Here is a 17,472-nt window from a genome sequence, read left to right as displayed (position 1 = left end):
CCTTAGGCATGGAGCCAGCTGGGTGACCTTGGGCCAGTCACTTTCCCTCAGCCCTAGGAAGCAGGCAATGGCAAACCACTTCTGAAAAACCTTGCCAAGAAAACTGCAGAGATTTGTCCAGTCAGTTTCCAGGAATCGGACACGATTGAACGGATTAAAAAAAAAATCTGCATGAGAAGATAAGCTACTCTGAGCCATTGAGCAGCTTGCCCAAATCTTTTGTGCAGGAAGAGATTCTACAATTTGAGTATCTGCTGCTTCAAATGCTTACACATGCATGAAAATATTTACCTTATTGGTGTGACATTGCTTTCTATGCTATTCTGTGGCATATGCTTTTTCTGTGGGCATGGCAAAGTAAGGTTGACAGAATTGTAGCTCAGCATTCTAGTCTATTTATATCCTGTAAAAATTGCATACATTTTTATAATTCTTTTTGGAATACCGATGTTTTAGGAAGAAAAATCTCGGCATGAGAATTCCATTGGCACTGGAAATTCTTTGTGATGTATAGTACTAACCATCACACAGGGAAGACCATGTAAATGCTACTGGGGATCAAACGCTGAAATGTATATGAATAATATATTAGTAGATATACAGAACATATAATTAAAATTGAAATGGTAGAGCAAATTTATAAAATATTTAAGCAGAATGGTGGGGAACACAGAAGAGATCCGCATACATTGCTTGTCTTTGAGTCAGTCATGATCCACTGTTGGCTCATAATAGAGTTCAGTTAACAGAAAAAATATGTTTCTCACCATAAAAACCCTGAATCCTTAAATCTTCAGGCTGACTTGTTGTTATGGGAAGTGCTGATAACTCAAAAGTTAAGATGGCTGTTACCCAAAGTTAGATTGCAGATCACTAAAGAAGAGAAAAGGGGAGTTTTCCCATATAGAGGTTTTAAAAGGTTGATATAAATTTAATTTACATATTTTTCTGTCCCATTTAGAACAAAAGTTGATGACCTATTTTCTTTCTTTTTTTGCAACTGGAAATAAGTTGCCTATTAATAAATTTTATTTATTAAAATAATAATAAAATAAATACACTTTATTTCCAGTCAAAGAGAAAAATAGTTAAAATACAATCTAGTTAAAGAAATGTACATAACAAAAAGGAGAGGTCTAACAACAAGTATAAAATGCTACCAGACCTTTTGATAATTAATTAGCACTTCCAATCATAAACCAAACGGAGACCGAGTATCTTCTAATATCAGTGACAACTGACACATTTTGGCAACTTTCCTGGAGATTACCGTAGGCTAATCTGCAAATAAAAAAGTGTTCCCTTCGTTATAGACCATCCCACATAGTTAGTTAAAATGAGAGTTATTAAATTGTAACGATAGGTATAGTATAGGTGCAGCATAAGAAAATGTGGGAGACCATCTTAATGTTCTTGTCCAGATTGCTCACATGCTGTAAGTTATGTTCTGGTTTTGAGAAACAGTCTTATGTGTCAGTGCCTAGCCAACCTCAACTATCTCAAAAAGCTCAACAGCTTCAGGCCTAAGTAGTACTGAGATAGGATACCACCAGAAATCACCAAGTCTGTAGTCTCTAGGTGTGAGCCCCACCAGACAGGCCACAGGAAAGCTAAGACTATTTTTATTGAGAGTGATGTTGCAAGTCTGATTGTGTTGAGCATCTTCCTCCTTATACCCACGTGAATTAGAGAGGTGTCTGTCTAAACTGCTTAAGTATACTTTCTGCTTGTTCTGGACTTAAGATATTTAAGAGGAAGTGGACAGTGTTCTCATGACAGCGAGCTCGGCTACTTGCTCCTAAGATCCATGCCACTCCTCGCTAACTAAGACTGCCTGGCAGGGTGGGCGGTGATGTGTGGTTGGATTTTAGCGGTGGTTAAAGTATCCTTGAGAGAGGGGATTGTTCCTCTACCTCTTAAGGAGGCTTTGGTTCGCCCACTCCTCAAGCCATTGCTAGATCCCATCATACCGGACAACTTTTGTTCCCTTTTTTAGGGAAGGTTGTTGAGAAGGTGGCCATGCAGCAGCTTCAGCAGACCCTGGATGAAGCGGATTATCTGAACCCCTTTCAGTCAGGATTCAGGCCAGGATATGGGACTGAGACAGCATTGATCTCACCCTTGGATGACCTCTGGGGGTAGCGGGATGGGGTAGTGTGTCCATCCTGGCTCTATTTGATCTCTCAGTGGCTTTCGATACCATTGACCATGGTGTAAGAACTGACACCATGAGTCCCAATAATGACCTGACTCATGCACAGTTGAAATATGTAGAATTCAGATTTATTGAGATTAGTGTACAGATCAAGAGAAAAGCTGTGATTGAAAGCTTCCCACCTAAACTAGCTAATTACAGTAAAACGTTCCAGTCACCCCACTCCCCCTCTCCTATCTCTTCCCACCTAATTCTAACGGTCAGCCATACCGGGCACATATGTCTTCTGGCAGTATGATCTTGACTTCCACCTTTCCAGCCCAAACAAAAAAGATTCACACTCCTTGCAATTCCCCCCTCCCATCTGGTTCTTGACACACGTTGACTCATCATGGCAGATGAACACGATCAGACGATTCAGCAGTTATTTGATTGTGGAGTCTGACACATGGTATCCTTCTGGATCAGATCTGGGGATTGGGAGCAGGCAGCACAGTATTGTGGAGGTTTTCTTCCTTCCCTAAGGGGCTGATACCAGTCACTGTTGATTGAGAGTGAGAGATCCTGCCCTTGGCCCCTACTATGTGCTCTCTCCACTCCTATTTAACATCTTCATGAAACCACTGGGGGAGATCATCTGTTGCCATGGGATGAGGTATCTATTTGATCTCAAGAGCAGCCTCAGGACCATGCTGCTTAGTTTGCCAGGGGCAGAGAGATATAATTGAGTATCATCAGCATACTGATGATACTCAATTATATCTCTCTGCCCCTGGCAAACTAAGCAATGCTGTGGATGTCCTGTCTTGGTGCCTGGAGGCTATGGGGACCTGGATGGGGAACAACAGGCTTCAACTGAACCCTGACAAGACTGAGTGGCTCTGGGTTTTAGGCCTTCTGCACAATCTGGGGGTCCTTCTGGACTCACGGAGCAGGTGGGAGTCGTGACCAGGAAGGCCTTTGCACAACTTTGTGTTGTGCACCAGTTATGCCTGTTCCTGGATTGTGAAGCTCTGCTCAAAATTACTCGTGTCCTGGTCACATCCCAAATGGACTATTACAATGTGCTCTACATGGGGCTGCTCTTGAAGAGTATCTGAAAGCTTCAGCTGGTGCAGAATGCAGTGGCACAGGCAGTTATGTGTGCCCCTAGAAGGGGAAGCCTTACACCTCTGCTCTGTGAGCTGCATTGGCTGCCGGTTTACTTCTGGGTCCAATTCAAGGTGCTGGTTTTGACCTTTAAAGCCCTACGTGGCCTGAAGGACTGCCTCTTCCTGATTACATCTACCCGTCCTATCAGGTCTGGCAGGAAGGGCATGTTGTGGGTCCTGTCTGTGAGGGAGTTCCATCTGACAGGACCCAGGAGATGAGCCTTTTCTGCTGTGGCACCTGCCCTCTGGAACATCATCTCTCCTGAGGTGAGGTTGGCCCCAACCCTTGTGACCTTCCGGAGAGCTCTTAAAACCTATTTTTTTCAACAAGCCTGGGGATCCCCTGGTGAGAGGGAGCCTGCACACTGGTTATATTATATGTAATATCTCCCCGCTTGCTTTATTTATTTTGTTTTTATCCATGTTTATTGTTTAACTGAGTGTATTGAATATTTTAATCTCTGGTTTCATTGTACTTCACCCAAAGTCACTTTGCGTAAAATGGGCTGCTATACAAATTTGATAAAATAAAATAAAATAAAAGATATGCTTTTCCCCTTGTGACTTTGGTAAAGTACTTCACCTATCTCTGTCATGGTAATCTTCCTTACTCTCTATACTAAGAGTAGAATTTAACTTAAGGGAACGCTATCTTTTAACCTGTGTAATGACCCTCCAATGGCTTCAATAATGTGGTCTTATTTTGGGGTGATGAAATGGAAGTGACCACAGATTCTCTCTTGCAATCTGCTTTTGCACTGAATTCTGTTCTCCTCTGATTAAGCTGCTTTAATTCCTCCAATGTTCAAATATGTGCTTATGAACTAAATATGATTCTGAAACAATGGGATGGGTAAAAGCAGTTGTATTTACCAGGTGAGTGTGGGGAGAAAACAGTTGATGCTTCCTGTGACAAAGCAGGAAGGAGGATATTTTAAAACTCCCCTTGTGGAGCCCTTCTTTAGAGGGGTCCCCAGAAAAAGACTGGACCTGCTTAGTCTGCCCAGCTGGTTTGCCTTCTCTGAAAATTCTATTCTATTTGGCCCTTCTCTAAGATGCTTTGGATCTTCCTACCCAAAGCACCACATTATAGAACTTAACCGTGTGCCAATTGTGAAGCACAAGGGGTAGCTACAGTATACACCTGCATAGTTTTGCATGTAGAAATGGGAAATATAAAGAAAAAAATCAATAAGGAATTTTATTCTAAAACCAATGAAGCCAAATCTCTAGATATGAAAAGGTAAAATTAGGGAAAACAGGGAAGGAAACAGCCGCACACAGAGAATTATGGGTAAAATCAATACAGCCAGTTACTTGCTATGTCCTTGAGTGAGATCTTGGGCTTCACATGTGTTCATTGCAGAGAAACTGGTTGAAGAAAAATCTTCTGGGTTTCATGTTTGGATGTCTGTAGGCAAGACCTTTTGGTTCCTCTTCCTTCCTTCTTTCTTGCCTTGTTCTTTTTCTGAATACTTATCCCTAATCTTCTAGAATATGAGTGAAAGCCAGCAGCCTCTTTGGAGAGACTTGTTGCTTTGCCCAGTCAAGGACTACACTTCATCTTTGTTGTCCTTCATCTGGACAGTAAATCAGAAATTACCTAGAGGCTACTTTCCTAATTATAAAAGCACAATCTGGTTTTCACCAGCTGTAGCTTCCTATAGGTGAAATTACACAAAAGAAGCTATTTTGGAAAATCAAAGCTGAATTCCATCTACCAGGCCTCTCAGCATACGACCAATTTATCAGATTTCTTGAGGGGCACCCTGGTGCCATGCCAAAATTAGGGATTTGTCACACTTCCCAACCAGGATACATTTTGCAATAGAGGAGAAAAATATGAATGGCTCCTGGGTAAATTTTAGTTCGTTCCTGATGGGTTACTGTTACTTGAGTACTGCTCTAGCAGGAGAAAATTAAAATGATGCAAAATCCATCATTTATAGTAACCTGGAAATGCAATCATGATGGGATTACTTGCTTGAAATACTTTCAACTTCTCTCTTTAATTGTGTTATTTTGCTAATAAGAAATTCTTCAGATTTGATTTTGTTTTACTTAAATATTAGTCCATTGTGTGCCCTCCAGCAGCATTGGTGGTTATGAGTTACTCTTCTATGCCTTTAATATCTGTATTTTTTTGCTTTCTTCTCCCTCCTGCCAAATGAAGGCCAAGAAACGCCAGACCTTCCTAACAGAGACATGTGAAAACAATGTGAGAGAGTTGGAGTCACTTCTGGATAGCTTTACTATGTCAAACCAGTGGACAGCAGGTTAGTTCAAGCTATGAAATGACAGATGCATCTGTCAATGTTCCAATGTCGCTAAGTAGGGGAATTCTGCAGATGCCTCATACATTCCCTCTTCTCAACAGGCTTTGATTTGATGACATGATAAGAGCAGCTCTCACAGCAGTTGAGTGGCCTCTCTGGCTGAGATGGCGTGACTGAATGCAGACCTGCTGTTGCCAGCCCAAAACTTGATTTACAAGCGTTGGGTTGTTTGTGATTGGTCAGGAAAGGGCTAGCTAGCTGTGCGCTAAAGCCAAATGAGAAAAACGTCCTGACAGTGGACTTACCAGGGGAACAGATGTTTTTGATTGAACTGAGCCAAATTCAAAGGCAACCTTCAGCTACTTAAAGGTTATGCATTTAAAAAAACTCATGTAGGACACAGAGTTTAACACGTTACTCTTTACAGTGTTAGTTTAAAGTCAGCTCAGGGGTAATCATTGCAGTTATGCCAAGGCAAATTCCACCCCAACCAAAGTGCAGAAATGGCTTTTTTCTCCTCATTGTCTGCCCTGTGTCATCAATGATGTTAATTCCAAATGGAGGAAAGTGCTGAAAGAACTTTCAGAGATGAAAGGTCTTTTTTCCTCATTCTTTTGAGATTTGTTGTTGAGCCCCTATAATTCCATCTCTACACATACAGTATCTGACTTCCTTTCCAGTTGGTCTGCTTCTGGTAGCCAGAAAGGTAACCAAACTCACAAAGGAGAGCTTAACCCTATTTTACTTTGTGCAAGCACTTGCATTTTACAGAAGCAGACAATATGCATTAAAATGATCTCATAAAACTATATCAAGCAGTCTTAAGCATAGCCCTCCCCTGCTCTTTCTCCAAAAGTGAAAAACAACCAAACTGAATTCCCCCCTTCCTCTCTTTCTGCATAAATCTGTCCTATCACTTGTATTATTTTTCAAGACTTTGCTGCCAGCTGGCCACCCACATAAAGTCAGAGGGGAAGTAATTCTAGACAGAAATGATCCTGATAATACACATTTTACAATGACAGAAGTGGCATGGAAGACTTCCTAAGCTAGTTCTGTCTCAGTTCCATGGTGATACAGCCACAGTTTGTATTAATCACAGTTTGGAAGCTGGGACTTTCCCACTACATACTTGAGATTTGTTTTCTTCTTTCACACAGCAGGGCTTTACTTGCCATTCCCTCTTGCATTTCAGCTTTCTCCATAAATGAGTATTGATGTAATTGCCATGGATTTTTCATGGTTCTAATCCAACCCAGCCAAAGATTTGGAACCAAAATCCGATCTGCATCTGGGGAGATAGGGAGATACAGGACAAAGCTTAGAGAAACCAGGGAACTGAGACTATTGAAATTGGCTAGGAGCACTCTTCCTCTTTTTCAGAAGCACTGAGTAAATTTCTGAACTGAGCAATCTGGAACAACTTGGTTAGTGCAGAGGTTTTGGCAAGGGAGACTGAGCGGCCTGGGAAAAAGAACCAAGGCAATAGAAGTTGAAAATATTTATTCACATGAAACATATGCTTTTTGTGTGTAGGTGTTATTTTTAGTTTTAATGGTAGAGTGGTCTTTGTCTTCTTGGGGAAAAAGATGACAGTGGAAAATATGCCATATCCTAGTTTCTGGGACGATTCCTTTCTTTTCTCCTTTCTACAGGCTTAACATTTTTGTACAATGCCACCACATCAAGCCAGACTCAGACTAGAGCATGCCTTGAGGCTGAACAGAAGAATAGGCTGATATTCTGCCCTGCTTCCTTAAGTTGCTTGAACAGGGTCATGTCTTGTTTTCAGCACATGGAGACTAGAGAGATCAAATGAATGATTATGGCCAAATATAATAAAAAAAGGTGACCCAGTTTTTCTGTAAAGTGATTCCCAAATTAAATAAATAGTAGCCCTCTTCAGAGCTACTCACAGTAAAGTCTCCTTGGGTGTAGCTGGACTGTACGGCTTCATGTTTGAAGGGCTGAGCATTTGGCTGTACAGTCTTCTCTGGGTAATATTGAAAGGCTACTAGTATGGTAACTACTGTGTTTGGGAATAGTTTGGCTTTAGGACTACAAACCAGCAGGAGTGTAGCACTGGGGGAGGCAGAAATGCAGGCCAGTGTTTGTGCCATAGACAGATCAGTGGATTTGTTCTCTAAGGAGACCACAAAACGCTCACCATCCTAACTGCACGATGATTAACCATGGGCAATACAGAGTAAAGGAAAACTGCCTTACCAGAACATAGGAATCACAGAACTGGAATGGAATTCATACATAAGCTGCCTCGCTTATGAGCTGAGAAGGTTTGTTGAAGATTTAAACAATTAGAAAGAAATATACAGTGTAAGAGGCGAGCTGATAGCCATCAGTTTAGCCACTCTATGCATCTGATGAAGTGAGCTGCAGCTCATGAAAGCTTATGCCTTTTATTAAAATTGGTTAGGTGGAGGAGGTGCTACCAGACTGCTTCTAAACAGATATGTAGGACATGCAGTTCCTTTTTACATCCTGTATCTTTTTTCGCATCTTTTAACGTCTTACCTATTACGTTTATTACTCCCTCTGAGGACCCTAGAAAGCCTCTCATCCCAGATAAAATATTATTACATTTTAATATCAAGTGACTTAGTTCAGGTTATCCTCTCTATCCAATATCTTTCTTGTAAAATACCTCTGCTTGACACATTTATTTAACATTTCTTAGTGTGTTACTTTTTCTTGAGACAGAGGTTAATTTAAAGACTAATTATTGGTTTGCTACTGATCCACTGGAAATGTGTACAGAGGGCTTTCCCACACTAACAACACAGACCCAGGCTGCAATGCATGCACGTGAGTGTACACACACACACACACACACACACCTCTATGAATTTATATCTGGGCTCCTAAAACAGCGTCTGTGAACACCAATGTGTCCTCCTTCAGCCCCTGCCAAGTTGCTTGCCCCACCTGAGTCTTTAAATGTTTTGGAAAATAAATATGGTGGTAGTGGGTGTGAGAGGCTGCAGCCCAGTAATTTGTTTGAAAGTATTCCTATCTGCCCTGAAAAAAACCCCAAAGCTGGGCTAGAATATGAGTGGGAGACTCCTCGTATTTCGATTCCTAGTACATTTTGTCATTAACAAAATGCTAGCATTGGAGCTATTTGAAGGTAGTCATTTTGAGAGAACGCCATAGCATGTTCTTGACATTTTAGTTGTGACTTTAGTTCCCAGTGGTGAGAGACCCTGGGCTATAATGACTGGTAATGGCTTTTAGGGATTCACACAGAAGTCTCCTTCAATCTTATCTGGAGAGACCAAGATATAAACTGAAACTGTCCATGTACAGGGCATGTCTTCTATCACTGAATAGTAAGTAAGTATCCTTATTGTGGTCAAAGACCAGTACATAATGAAACTCAGTAGTCTAAAATGGGATATACTCTGTGTGTGTGTGTGAATAAACAGATTGTAAAATTTATTGGGCACATCAATGTGGTTGCACATTTCACATATGACATTGCAGATTTAGCTGCACTTAGGGTAGCTCTATCATTAAGCCATTCCTCAAATTCTAGCTTTCATATGTTGGGGTCTCTGCCTCTGCTATGGTTGCTTCTAGCAATATTAAAAATGTCTACCTGTGGCTGTGCTTTCTTGAATGTTTATGTAACAGGGAAACAGTTAAAGCTTAGTTTTTGGGCAAAGATAGTTATCTAAACACCTCAGCCTGGTGGTAGGAAATGCCTGTGATTAAAATAGATATGAGCTTTAAAGTTTTATTGGGGTTGAGCTCTTCTGGAGATACTTTGGAAGCTAGAGTTTCTTAGAGCAACAGTGTCAAAAATGTCAACAACCATCACTTAGCTCTAAGGCTGAGAAGCACAAGGCAAAATGTCCATTTAACTATGGAAAGATTGAAAAAAGCAGTGCTGTAATTAAACCATTGTGAGCATAAGAAGAGTTTCCCCTTCATGTTGACAGAGAGCAATCGACTCTTCAAACTGGTATACAGCAGCCCTGCTATATTGAGTGTTTGGATAGCTTCTGCCCAGTTCAAGTCAGGGAGCCTGACACTGGGCAGAAGTGTTCACCTCTGGTAGAGGATGAGTCTTCTCTAAGTAAAGGGCTTAGCATGCTTTAGAAGATGTCAACCCTGTTACAGTCCTGAGAATAAAAGATGATAATGTAGTTGCCTCAGGACTTTGAGGTATTCAGAAACTTCCATCCCAGTTGTATCATACAGGATCAGTTTTGAGACAAATCCCCTTTCTTCCTTTGATGATCCTCCTGAATCTATAGCCTCATCTTCCAATGAAACTCAGGACCATGACCATACCAAAGAAGGAGATTCTTGTAACATACAGATCCAGCCAGCTGTAGGCCCTACTAAACCTGCAACTTTGTCTTCACATATGAGAATATAGTATGAGATAGGTAACCTCCTTGGGTTTGCACAGGGAATGGGGAGTGGGAAAACCTTGTTCCTTGGATAGTTTATGTTTTGTTCATAAAACTGATGATATAAACTGTGTAGGAAAGTTTTTGGGGCAGAACTCATATCCCCCAGTTGTATACAGCAAGCTAGGGTTGAAGTTTGAGGAAATGGAGTGACTGGCCTGTAAAAATTTCATCTCATTTACCAGATACTTTATGCAGTAGTTTGCCAGTTTTGAGTGCATGTTGCTCTCCCAGGTGGCTGGGACAGTGTGAGGATACTGTTGTGTACCATCTACTTCACTACCTAATAGTCCCTGAGACTATTATGAGATTATTATTATATGAACCAGGCTGATTTCAGTCATGGAATTGAATTATCCTAGCCTTTTATTCTGGGGAAATTTAGTGTCCATGCTTAGTTGCTAGCCAGGAGTGGCTGAGGACTTGATGTCCTCCATGACAACCATGGACTGGAAGCAACTGGTCCTAGCTAGTATATAGCCTAGTGTATGCAGCAGATCACATGTTGGATTTGGTGGAGGAATTCTGTATGGCCGTATTGTAATTGACAGATCATTCCCTTGTTAGTTTTACACTGATCCTGCTCTTGAAGGCATAGTTTTATCTTGGTTTTGTTGCTTTCATTGGTCTGTGTTCAGAAAATGGGGTTGGAAGATGATTGTTCTATATCAAGGCTCTTTGCTTCTGGTCTCCTTAGGGTCTTATCTTGTTGCCCAGTGTTCAACATTTGCATGAAACCACTGTGGAGAATTATCTGGAATTTTGGAGAAGTACCCTTGAATGTTGCTTATATAATGGGCTAGATAAAGGAGAATGAGTTGAAATTAAATCAAAACAATTTGAAGGTGTTGTTGATGAAGACAAAACTGAACTCAAGGATTGAAATTCATCTGGTTTTGAGTTTTGTGAACTCCCCCTGAAGTGCAGGTTTGCAGTGATTCTTGATCCTTAGCTGTCACTGAATTTGATGGCTATAGTGAAGAACAGTTTGTAAGTTATTTGTACAGTTACCTGTGAACTCCCCCTGAAGTGCAGGTTTGCAGTGATTCTTGATCCTTAGCTGTCACTGAATTTGATGGCTATAGTGAAGAACAGTTTGTAAGTTATTTGTACAGTTACCTGTGCCAGCTGTCTCTCTTCATGAGCTGGTTGGGTTCAGTAATGGTTACATCCTGTCTCAGTTATACCCTTCTTGATTATTGCAGAGCACTATATAAGACTATCCAGAAACTCCAGTTGTTACAAAACACAGCATCTAGGCTGCTAACCAGTGCAAGGTAAAGGGATGATATGATGGCTATACTGAGAAAGATCTGTACTGGTTGCCAGTTGCTTGTTAACACACTATTTAAAGTATTGGAATTTATCTTTAAAGTCATAAACAGCTTTGGGCCTGATGCTCTTAGGGACTACATCTTTTGTTACAAATTGATCCACCAGGCTTTAATTTATTATATGGTGTTTATTTCATTGTTAATTTTAATTTCTAACTTATCTTTTATTTTTTGTTTGAAATTTTGTTAACAGCCTTGAACGCTTGCCAATGCTGTAATGCAGGATAGAAATCAAATAAATAAAATCAAAATGTTCTTGAGTTAAGCCCTCTCATCATTCTCTCATTTCAGTAGCTTTATTTTACTTTAGTTTTTGTACTTAAGTTTTCATGGCAAAGAGATTGGAGACATCCAAGGAAAAAGGCATTAGAATATTCTTTGCCACAAGTTGTTAAAGTATCTGACTTTCATGGTTATTATCAAAAATAATTGTGGCTATGGCAAGCAGAAATTTTGGTTGCAATAACAACTATGAGTGGATGAGAAACAAGAGAGGGTTCAATTTAGACAGAGAGCACATTTTGGGCTGAAGCTCCTTGGAGCTGCTTTTCCTTCAGAATAAAATTGGCCAATTTAAGAGGTTTGTTTGTTTGAGAAAAGAAATGTGAATAAAGTGGTATGTCCTTGGCTTGTAGGGTCTTTAGTCTTTAGAATGAAGAATTGTGCGGGCATCATATTTATTTATTTCTCAAGTATTATTTTTATAGATTCCTTTTTTTTATATGAGAATAGGCTTTGAAATGTGAGATGCAGAACTGATGGCATCCAAATCCAATATCCAAGGAACAGCTCTCTTAATAAAGGGTATACCTTTAATATCTCGAAGAAACTCAAGAAATCACAGTGGTCTTGAATCATCTTCAGGAAGTTATTTGCATATTCTTTTAGATACCGTTCAAAAATATAAATTTATATAGAAGCTAACAGTGGCTCAGTTTTGGAAAGTTGTTATAGAATTGGAGATTTTGGAAACATCACTTTTGCCATCATGTGGCATAAGACCTTTGCCATATTTTCAAATCATTTGCACCCATGCCTTTTGGAAAGTGCAATAAAAGGACAATGGCTAAAAGTACATCCCAATCTTGCTGCTTCCAGTAACTTCTGAAACTTGTTTTTAAAATGAATAACACCCATTCATCCTACACATGTGTATGCTGTGTACAATTTCATTTTGAGTGCCAGTTTTCAGAATTAAATCAGTTACGATAGGCTGAACTCAGACATTTTGCTTCCAATGAAGTGGCCACTGTTTTAAGTATTAATTTTATATTTGGTTGCAAATCTTCAGAAAGCATCTTGGCTAATGGCATGTTGAACCATGATTTGAACTCTTGATTCAGGTCTGCCATGACCACTTAATTAATGAATAGTCAAGAGGCTGGATTTGAGGAAAGAGGATTGAGGAAATGCCATGATTGACAAATGTGGCCATCAGTTAAAATGGGTTAGATAATCATTTGGGATTTATTTTTTATTTTTTTCTATACAGGGTATGAAAAGAAATAATATTTTGAGGTTTCAAGTGCTTTAACTTGCACCCAGGGAAAATAGGAAGCCCTGTGGTCCTTGGCATAGAAAGAAAGTTTCTTTCCAAAATGTATGGCAGAACATGAATCACTGAAGGCACGAATGCTCTGCCCCTGAAAGCCAATGTTTGTTTCATTTGGAGGACGATCATTTTTGAACGACACGTAGACTTGCAATCCTTAGATACCTTTAAACAAGATTGGAGGTAGGCCTCAAGATGTGTAGGAAAACAAGCTAGAGTTCATATTTTTTCATGTGGTGAACTGTAGCCACAGTGCAAAAATTTTTCTTCAGCTTTATTTGATATTAAAGAACAGATTCACCAGCTTGCCTTGGAGAAAACACAGTGGTTGTTCAACATTCTGTATTGTCACTGGAGCCCAACTGATTTAAATACCTCTGTTGCTCTTGGAGAAGTTTTTCTGTCTCTGTTCAACTCTAAGGGCTTTGTTTTGATTCTGTATTTTACTTCAGGCATTCACAAGGACAAAGATAAACCTCCAAGCTTCACTCTTGTCCTTGAGACTTTGAGGCATACCTTGACAGATTACCAGAACAAGCTAGAAGATGCATCTAATGAGGTAACAGTTGCACTGTTCAGCTCCATATATATAGCCTTCAGCCCCCAATACTAGAGATTCCTTGCTTGTTACAGAGGTCAAAACGCTGGGAATGTTGAGTTGACAGCTTTGCAGATAAGAAGAAGAAATAATTTTTTGTCACAGTTCTTCCTTTAAGCTTGCCCTATGGTCATGATTCACTTAAACTAAGAATGTGTTTAGCTCTGTGTATGTATCTGTGTGATTTTTTTTACACTGAAATGCTGTAATACCCAATTATTTTTAGTTAAGATATGTGTGTGACTGATTTTTATTATCCATTTAAGATTTAGCATACATTTTAAAATATACAATTATGTTTACATAGTTTACTACATGTGTTTCTATCCAGTACAAATTGATAACTGGTGAATAAATGTATATATTTAAACATGAAGAAGAAAAAGTGTTAGAATTTGAGTTCTTGCTGTCGTGATATATGTAAAATGTATGCATTTTAAGAAAGATGTTTGTGGTGCATTTTTGTTAACATCCTGAAAGTAGAAATAGTTAAATCTGGTTTTAAGTTTGTTCTTAGTGTTTAAAATTAATTAAATAGATCCTTGTCCCTCCACAGTGTACATTTGCAGGCATTCTTGGATTTATGTCAGTTTGGATTGCAATGTTATATTCACTACTCAAGAGTAAACCTAATTAAACTTTATAAGACTTCTCACAGCACCATGCGTCTCATTACCTTCTCAGGGTGTTAAGTTTAACTGGGCTATTGCTCAGTTAAGTAGTTCAGTTTAACGGGATTATTTCTAGAGCTATAAAACATGTGAGTTGTATACAACTTAAATACATGAAAAAGATTGTTAGCTTTTTAGCTGTTACAATTTTGACTTAAATATAAGTTTAAAATATCAAATTCTTACAAGGACTTTAGAATGTGTTTGATCCGTTATAATACTGAAAACAACAGTTAAAATTTAAATCTTTTTGCAGTCAAGTCTTTTGTGCTGAGGGCCACCAAATAAGTTACGAGGAAAGCAGTTATATGTCCTGGTACACTACCACCCTTACTTAGTCTCTTTTGTTAATAACCCAACTGTTTAGTGGCCTTTTGAGACTAGGCCCTTAATATCCACTGTGAATTGTTATTTGGGAGGATGAACATCACCTGATCTTCAGCACAACTAAAAAGCCAACTCAGCAGGCTTTGGCTTAGGAGCATGTTTTGTTGTGAACTGATGCCAGAGACAGCAGTGGGAGAGACCAAAGGGGTGACTGTTAAAAAAAGCAGAAAGAATATTCTGTCAGCAAGAAGAATGAACTGTCAAGAAAATAAATCGGAAGCAGTCCTGGGCCAAAACAGATGACCTGCCACAAGGCTTCCCAGTAGGGCTGAATGGGCCTAACCCTGAAGTTGTCATATAGCCAGAGACCACAGCATATCCTTCTGATAGGCAGATGGGTAACTCTGTGCCCTTTCTTTGCTTCATTGATAGCATTCCTGTCTTCTGATGTCCTGTTTTTCTTTGCACTGTAATTGATAACTAAACTTTTTTGAGCAATTAAATAATGAGATAATCAGAGCCATATTCAGAAAAAAAAATTCTGTCTTCATTTTGCTTGTAAACTTTCTTCAGCCATTTAAAAAATATATACATATCATAACCTTTTTCTATTAATTTGTTCAGTCAGAGCAACTTAGTAGGTATTTACATGTTTTACCATATAATCCAAGTCAGGCTGAGACTGTGAGGCTAAACACAGTTATCTATATGCCCCATTGTACTTAATATAATGACTTGCAAGTAAATATACACGCAACTGCTGCATTGAATTGATAATTTATTTGGGGGAATCCAGGCCTTGTGGATGGAAAATATACATAAGGCAGCTGTAGATATTGATATATAGCAGACAGGGACACCACAATGAAATAAAAGCAGCAACCTCTTAAATTTGAAGAATGTCTAGTGTCAAGTTGCCCATTGCAATAATATTTGCCAGTGTGTTCCCTGCGTTTTACTCCCAGGAAAATCAGTCTGCATCAAATTTTGGCTTTAGCCTGTAGGCAATTAGGCTGAAATTTCATTGCTCTTGAATCTGATACATTGTTTACTACATATTTTTTTTACTAGCTAAAGAAAATGACAGTTATTTCTGAGAAGATGGTGAAAGAACTTGAGGCTTCCCAGCACCAGCTAAGATCTCAAACTCAAGAACTTCAGGTATCTCTGTGTTTAACATGTCTGTTAACTTCAACCCAAATGTCTATTCTTCTAATAGGTTTAGCTTTTGATTGTAGCTATAACACTGAAAAGTTCTTATGCAGGGATTTTGTTAGCTGCAGCAGGATTCCTCCAGAATAAATGGTTTAAGACTAGTAATCTGTGATGATGGTTTTGAAAAATGCTAGCGTGACAAGCCTAAAAGTAAAACAACAGTTCCACCTGACTCATTCTAGTGGCATTTTTTAATAGTAAATTCTGCAGTTTTGTTATTGTAGTTAACCATTGGAGTAAACGGCTTGTTTGTGGAGCATTCAGACACATACAGTATATCTGAAAATAGTTATCAGATAAAGAACGTTGTGCTTTATTGCATGAAGCCTTTATCTTTCCTTTTGTTTATGTACTGTTTTTAGGAAGCACACGATAATCTTACTGATGCCAGCAAGGAGTTAAATAATCTGCAAACTAAGTATACAGACAGAGAATCTTTAATAGCCACATTAAAAATCGAACTACAAAACGTACTGCATTGCTGGGAGAAAGAAAAAGTGTGTTGTACAGAATATAAAAATGAAATTCAGAAGCTTACACAGGCTTATGAGAAGGATACAGAGGTATTACCAAAAACAAGATGACTGTCAAAAATAATAATCTTTGCCTTTCATATTTTATATATCAGATCATTAGTTTGTAGATTCAGATTTATGCTACCACAATAAGAAGTCTAAATGATTGCTTTCCAATGTCTGTGTGAACTTTTATTTCTGGCATTATATTTTTATTTTATTTTTCCACTTAAAATATAAGAGTAACCTGGGTTACTCCTTTTAATCTGGCTTGTTTTCCAGTTTGGTCATCCTGCCATCTTTACCCTTTTTTTGTTTGCTTTCTCATTTTTAACGTTTGAATCAATTTGTAAACCGCCTAGAATTGCTGGGAGTTGGGTGGCATATAGATTTAATAAATTATGATGATGATGATGATTTAAAAGTATTAACTGCTGAACTGCTGAAATGTAAATGATTATTTACATTTAGAGAATATCATTGTTCTCTTGAGATGAGAAATGTAAATGTTATTTAAAGAAAGATGCCTAAGGATTTTTTGGAAGTTAATGTTCAGCTGAATGCAAATGCATACATTTGAAATCTGTCTGCATTTGGAATAGATTAGCTGTTTAATCCCTTGGCACCAATTCCTATTAACTGTTTCAAATGTCAAGTCCAAGAGACGAGTAGGATCTCAGTCATTTTACCCACCCGTCAACAAAGTCAACTTAGCTTGCCTATTCTTGGGATAGCAGCTGATTATAATATTGTGTACAGTAACTGTTTCATGAAGTGTTATTTTGAAACATGCCTTCCACCATGTTTATCCTATTTTAAAAATACATAGTTTGCTTGTGTTTAGAGTTTCATTTTGTTTTGCACTCACAGCTTTTCTTCACTAGGTACATTAAATGTATTCTTTATTTCAATTGTGCTGCATATTGAGCTCATTATTCTAACAAATATGAGAAGGAATGCCAAGCGAGTAAAAAGGAAACATTCTTTCCACCCTTCTTACAGTCTGGGATTTAAATTGTGTCCATATGAATCAGCTGGAATTGTTCTGCTCATCAGATAGTGATTAAAGTAGAGGAAACTAGAAGCCTGACTATATTGTAAAGTCAGCATGTCTACAGTATTGTGGTTGGGTTCAACATGTGTGAATTGATTCTAGGTCTTTGGATTCCTTTTCCAGGCCAAATGGATGATTACTATGCTTGGTTTATCACAGCCCAAGCAAAAAGGACACAATGGCGACAG

The 17,472-nt window shown here is 38.9% G+C and overlaps 1 protein-coding gene across 1 annotated transcript in view; it reads left to right on the top strand.

The window, feature by feature from the left end:
- The window catches only part of CCDC171 (coiled-coil domain containing 171), a 173,514-nt gene that overhangs the window by 47,845 nt on the left and 108,197 nt on the right, over window positions 1-17,472 (top strand). The window contains exons 10-13 of the mRNA XM_063295043.1: window positions 5,480-5,582; window positions 13,357-13,463; window positions 15,572-15,661; window positions 16,078-16,278. Of these exons, the coding sequence (XP_063151113.1) occupies window positions 5,480-5,582; window positions 13,357-13,463; window positions 15,572-15,661; window positions 16,078-16,278 (501 nt within the window). The remainder of the gene's footprint in view (window positions 1-5,479; window positions 5,583-13,356; window positions 13,464-15,571; window positions 15,662-16,077; window positions 16,279-17,472) is intronic.

Source organism: Candoia aspera, chromosome 2, assembly GCF_035149785.1.
Source record: "Candoia aspera isolate rCanAsp1 chromosome 2, rCanAsp1.hap2, whole genome shotgun sequence".
NCBI classification, from domain to species: domain Eukaryota; kingdom Metazoa; phylum Chordata; class Lepidosauria; order Squamata; family Boidae; genus Candoia; species Candoia aspera.
Note: the sequence above shows the minus strand (reverse complement) of the source record. Positions and strands in the feature narration are given on the sequence as shown.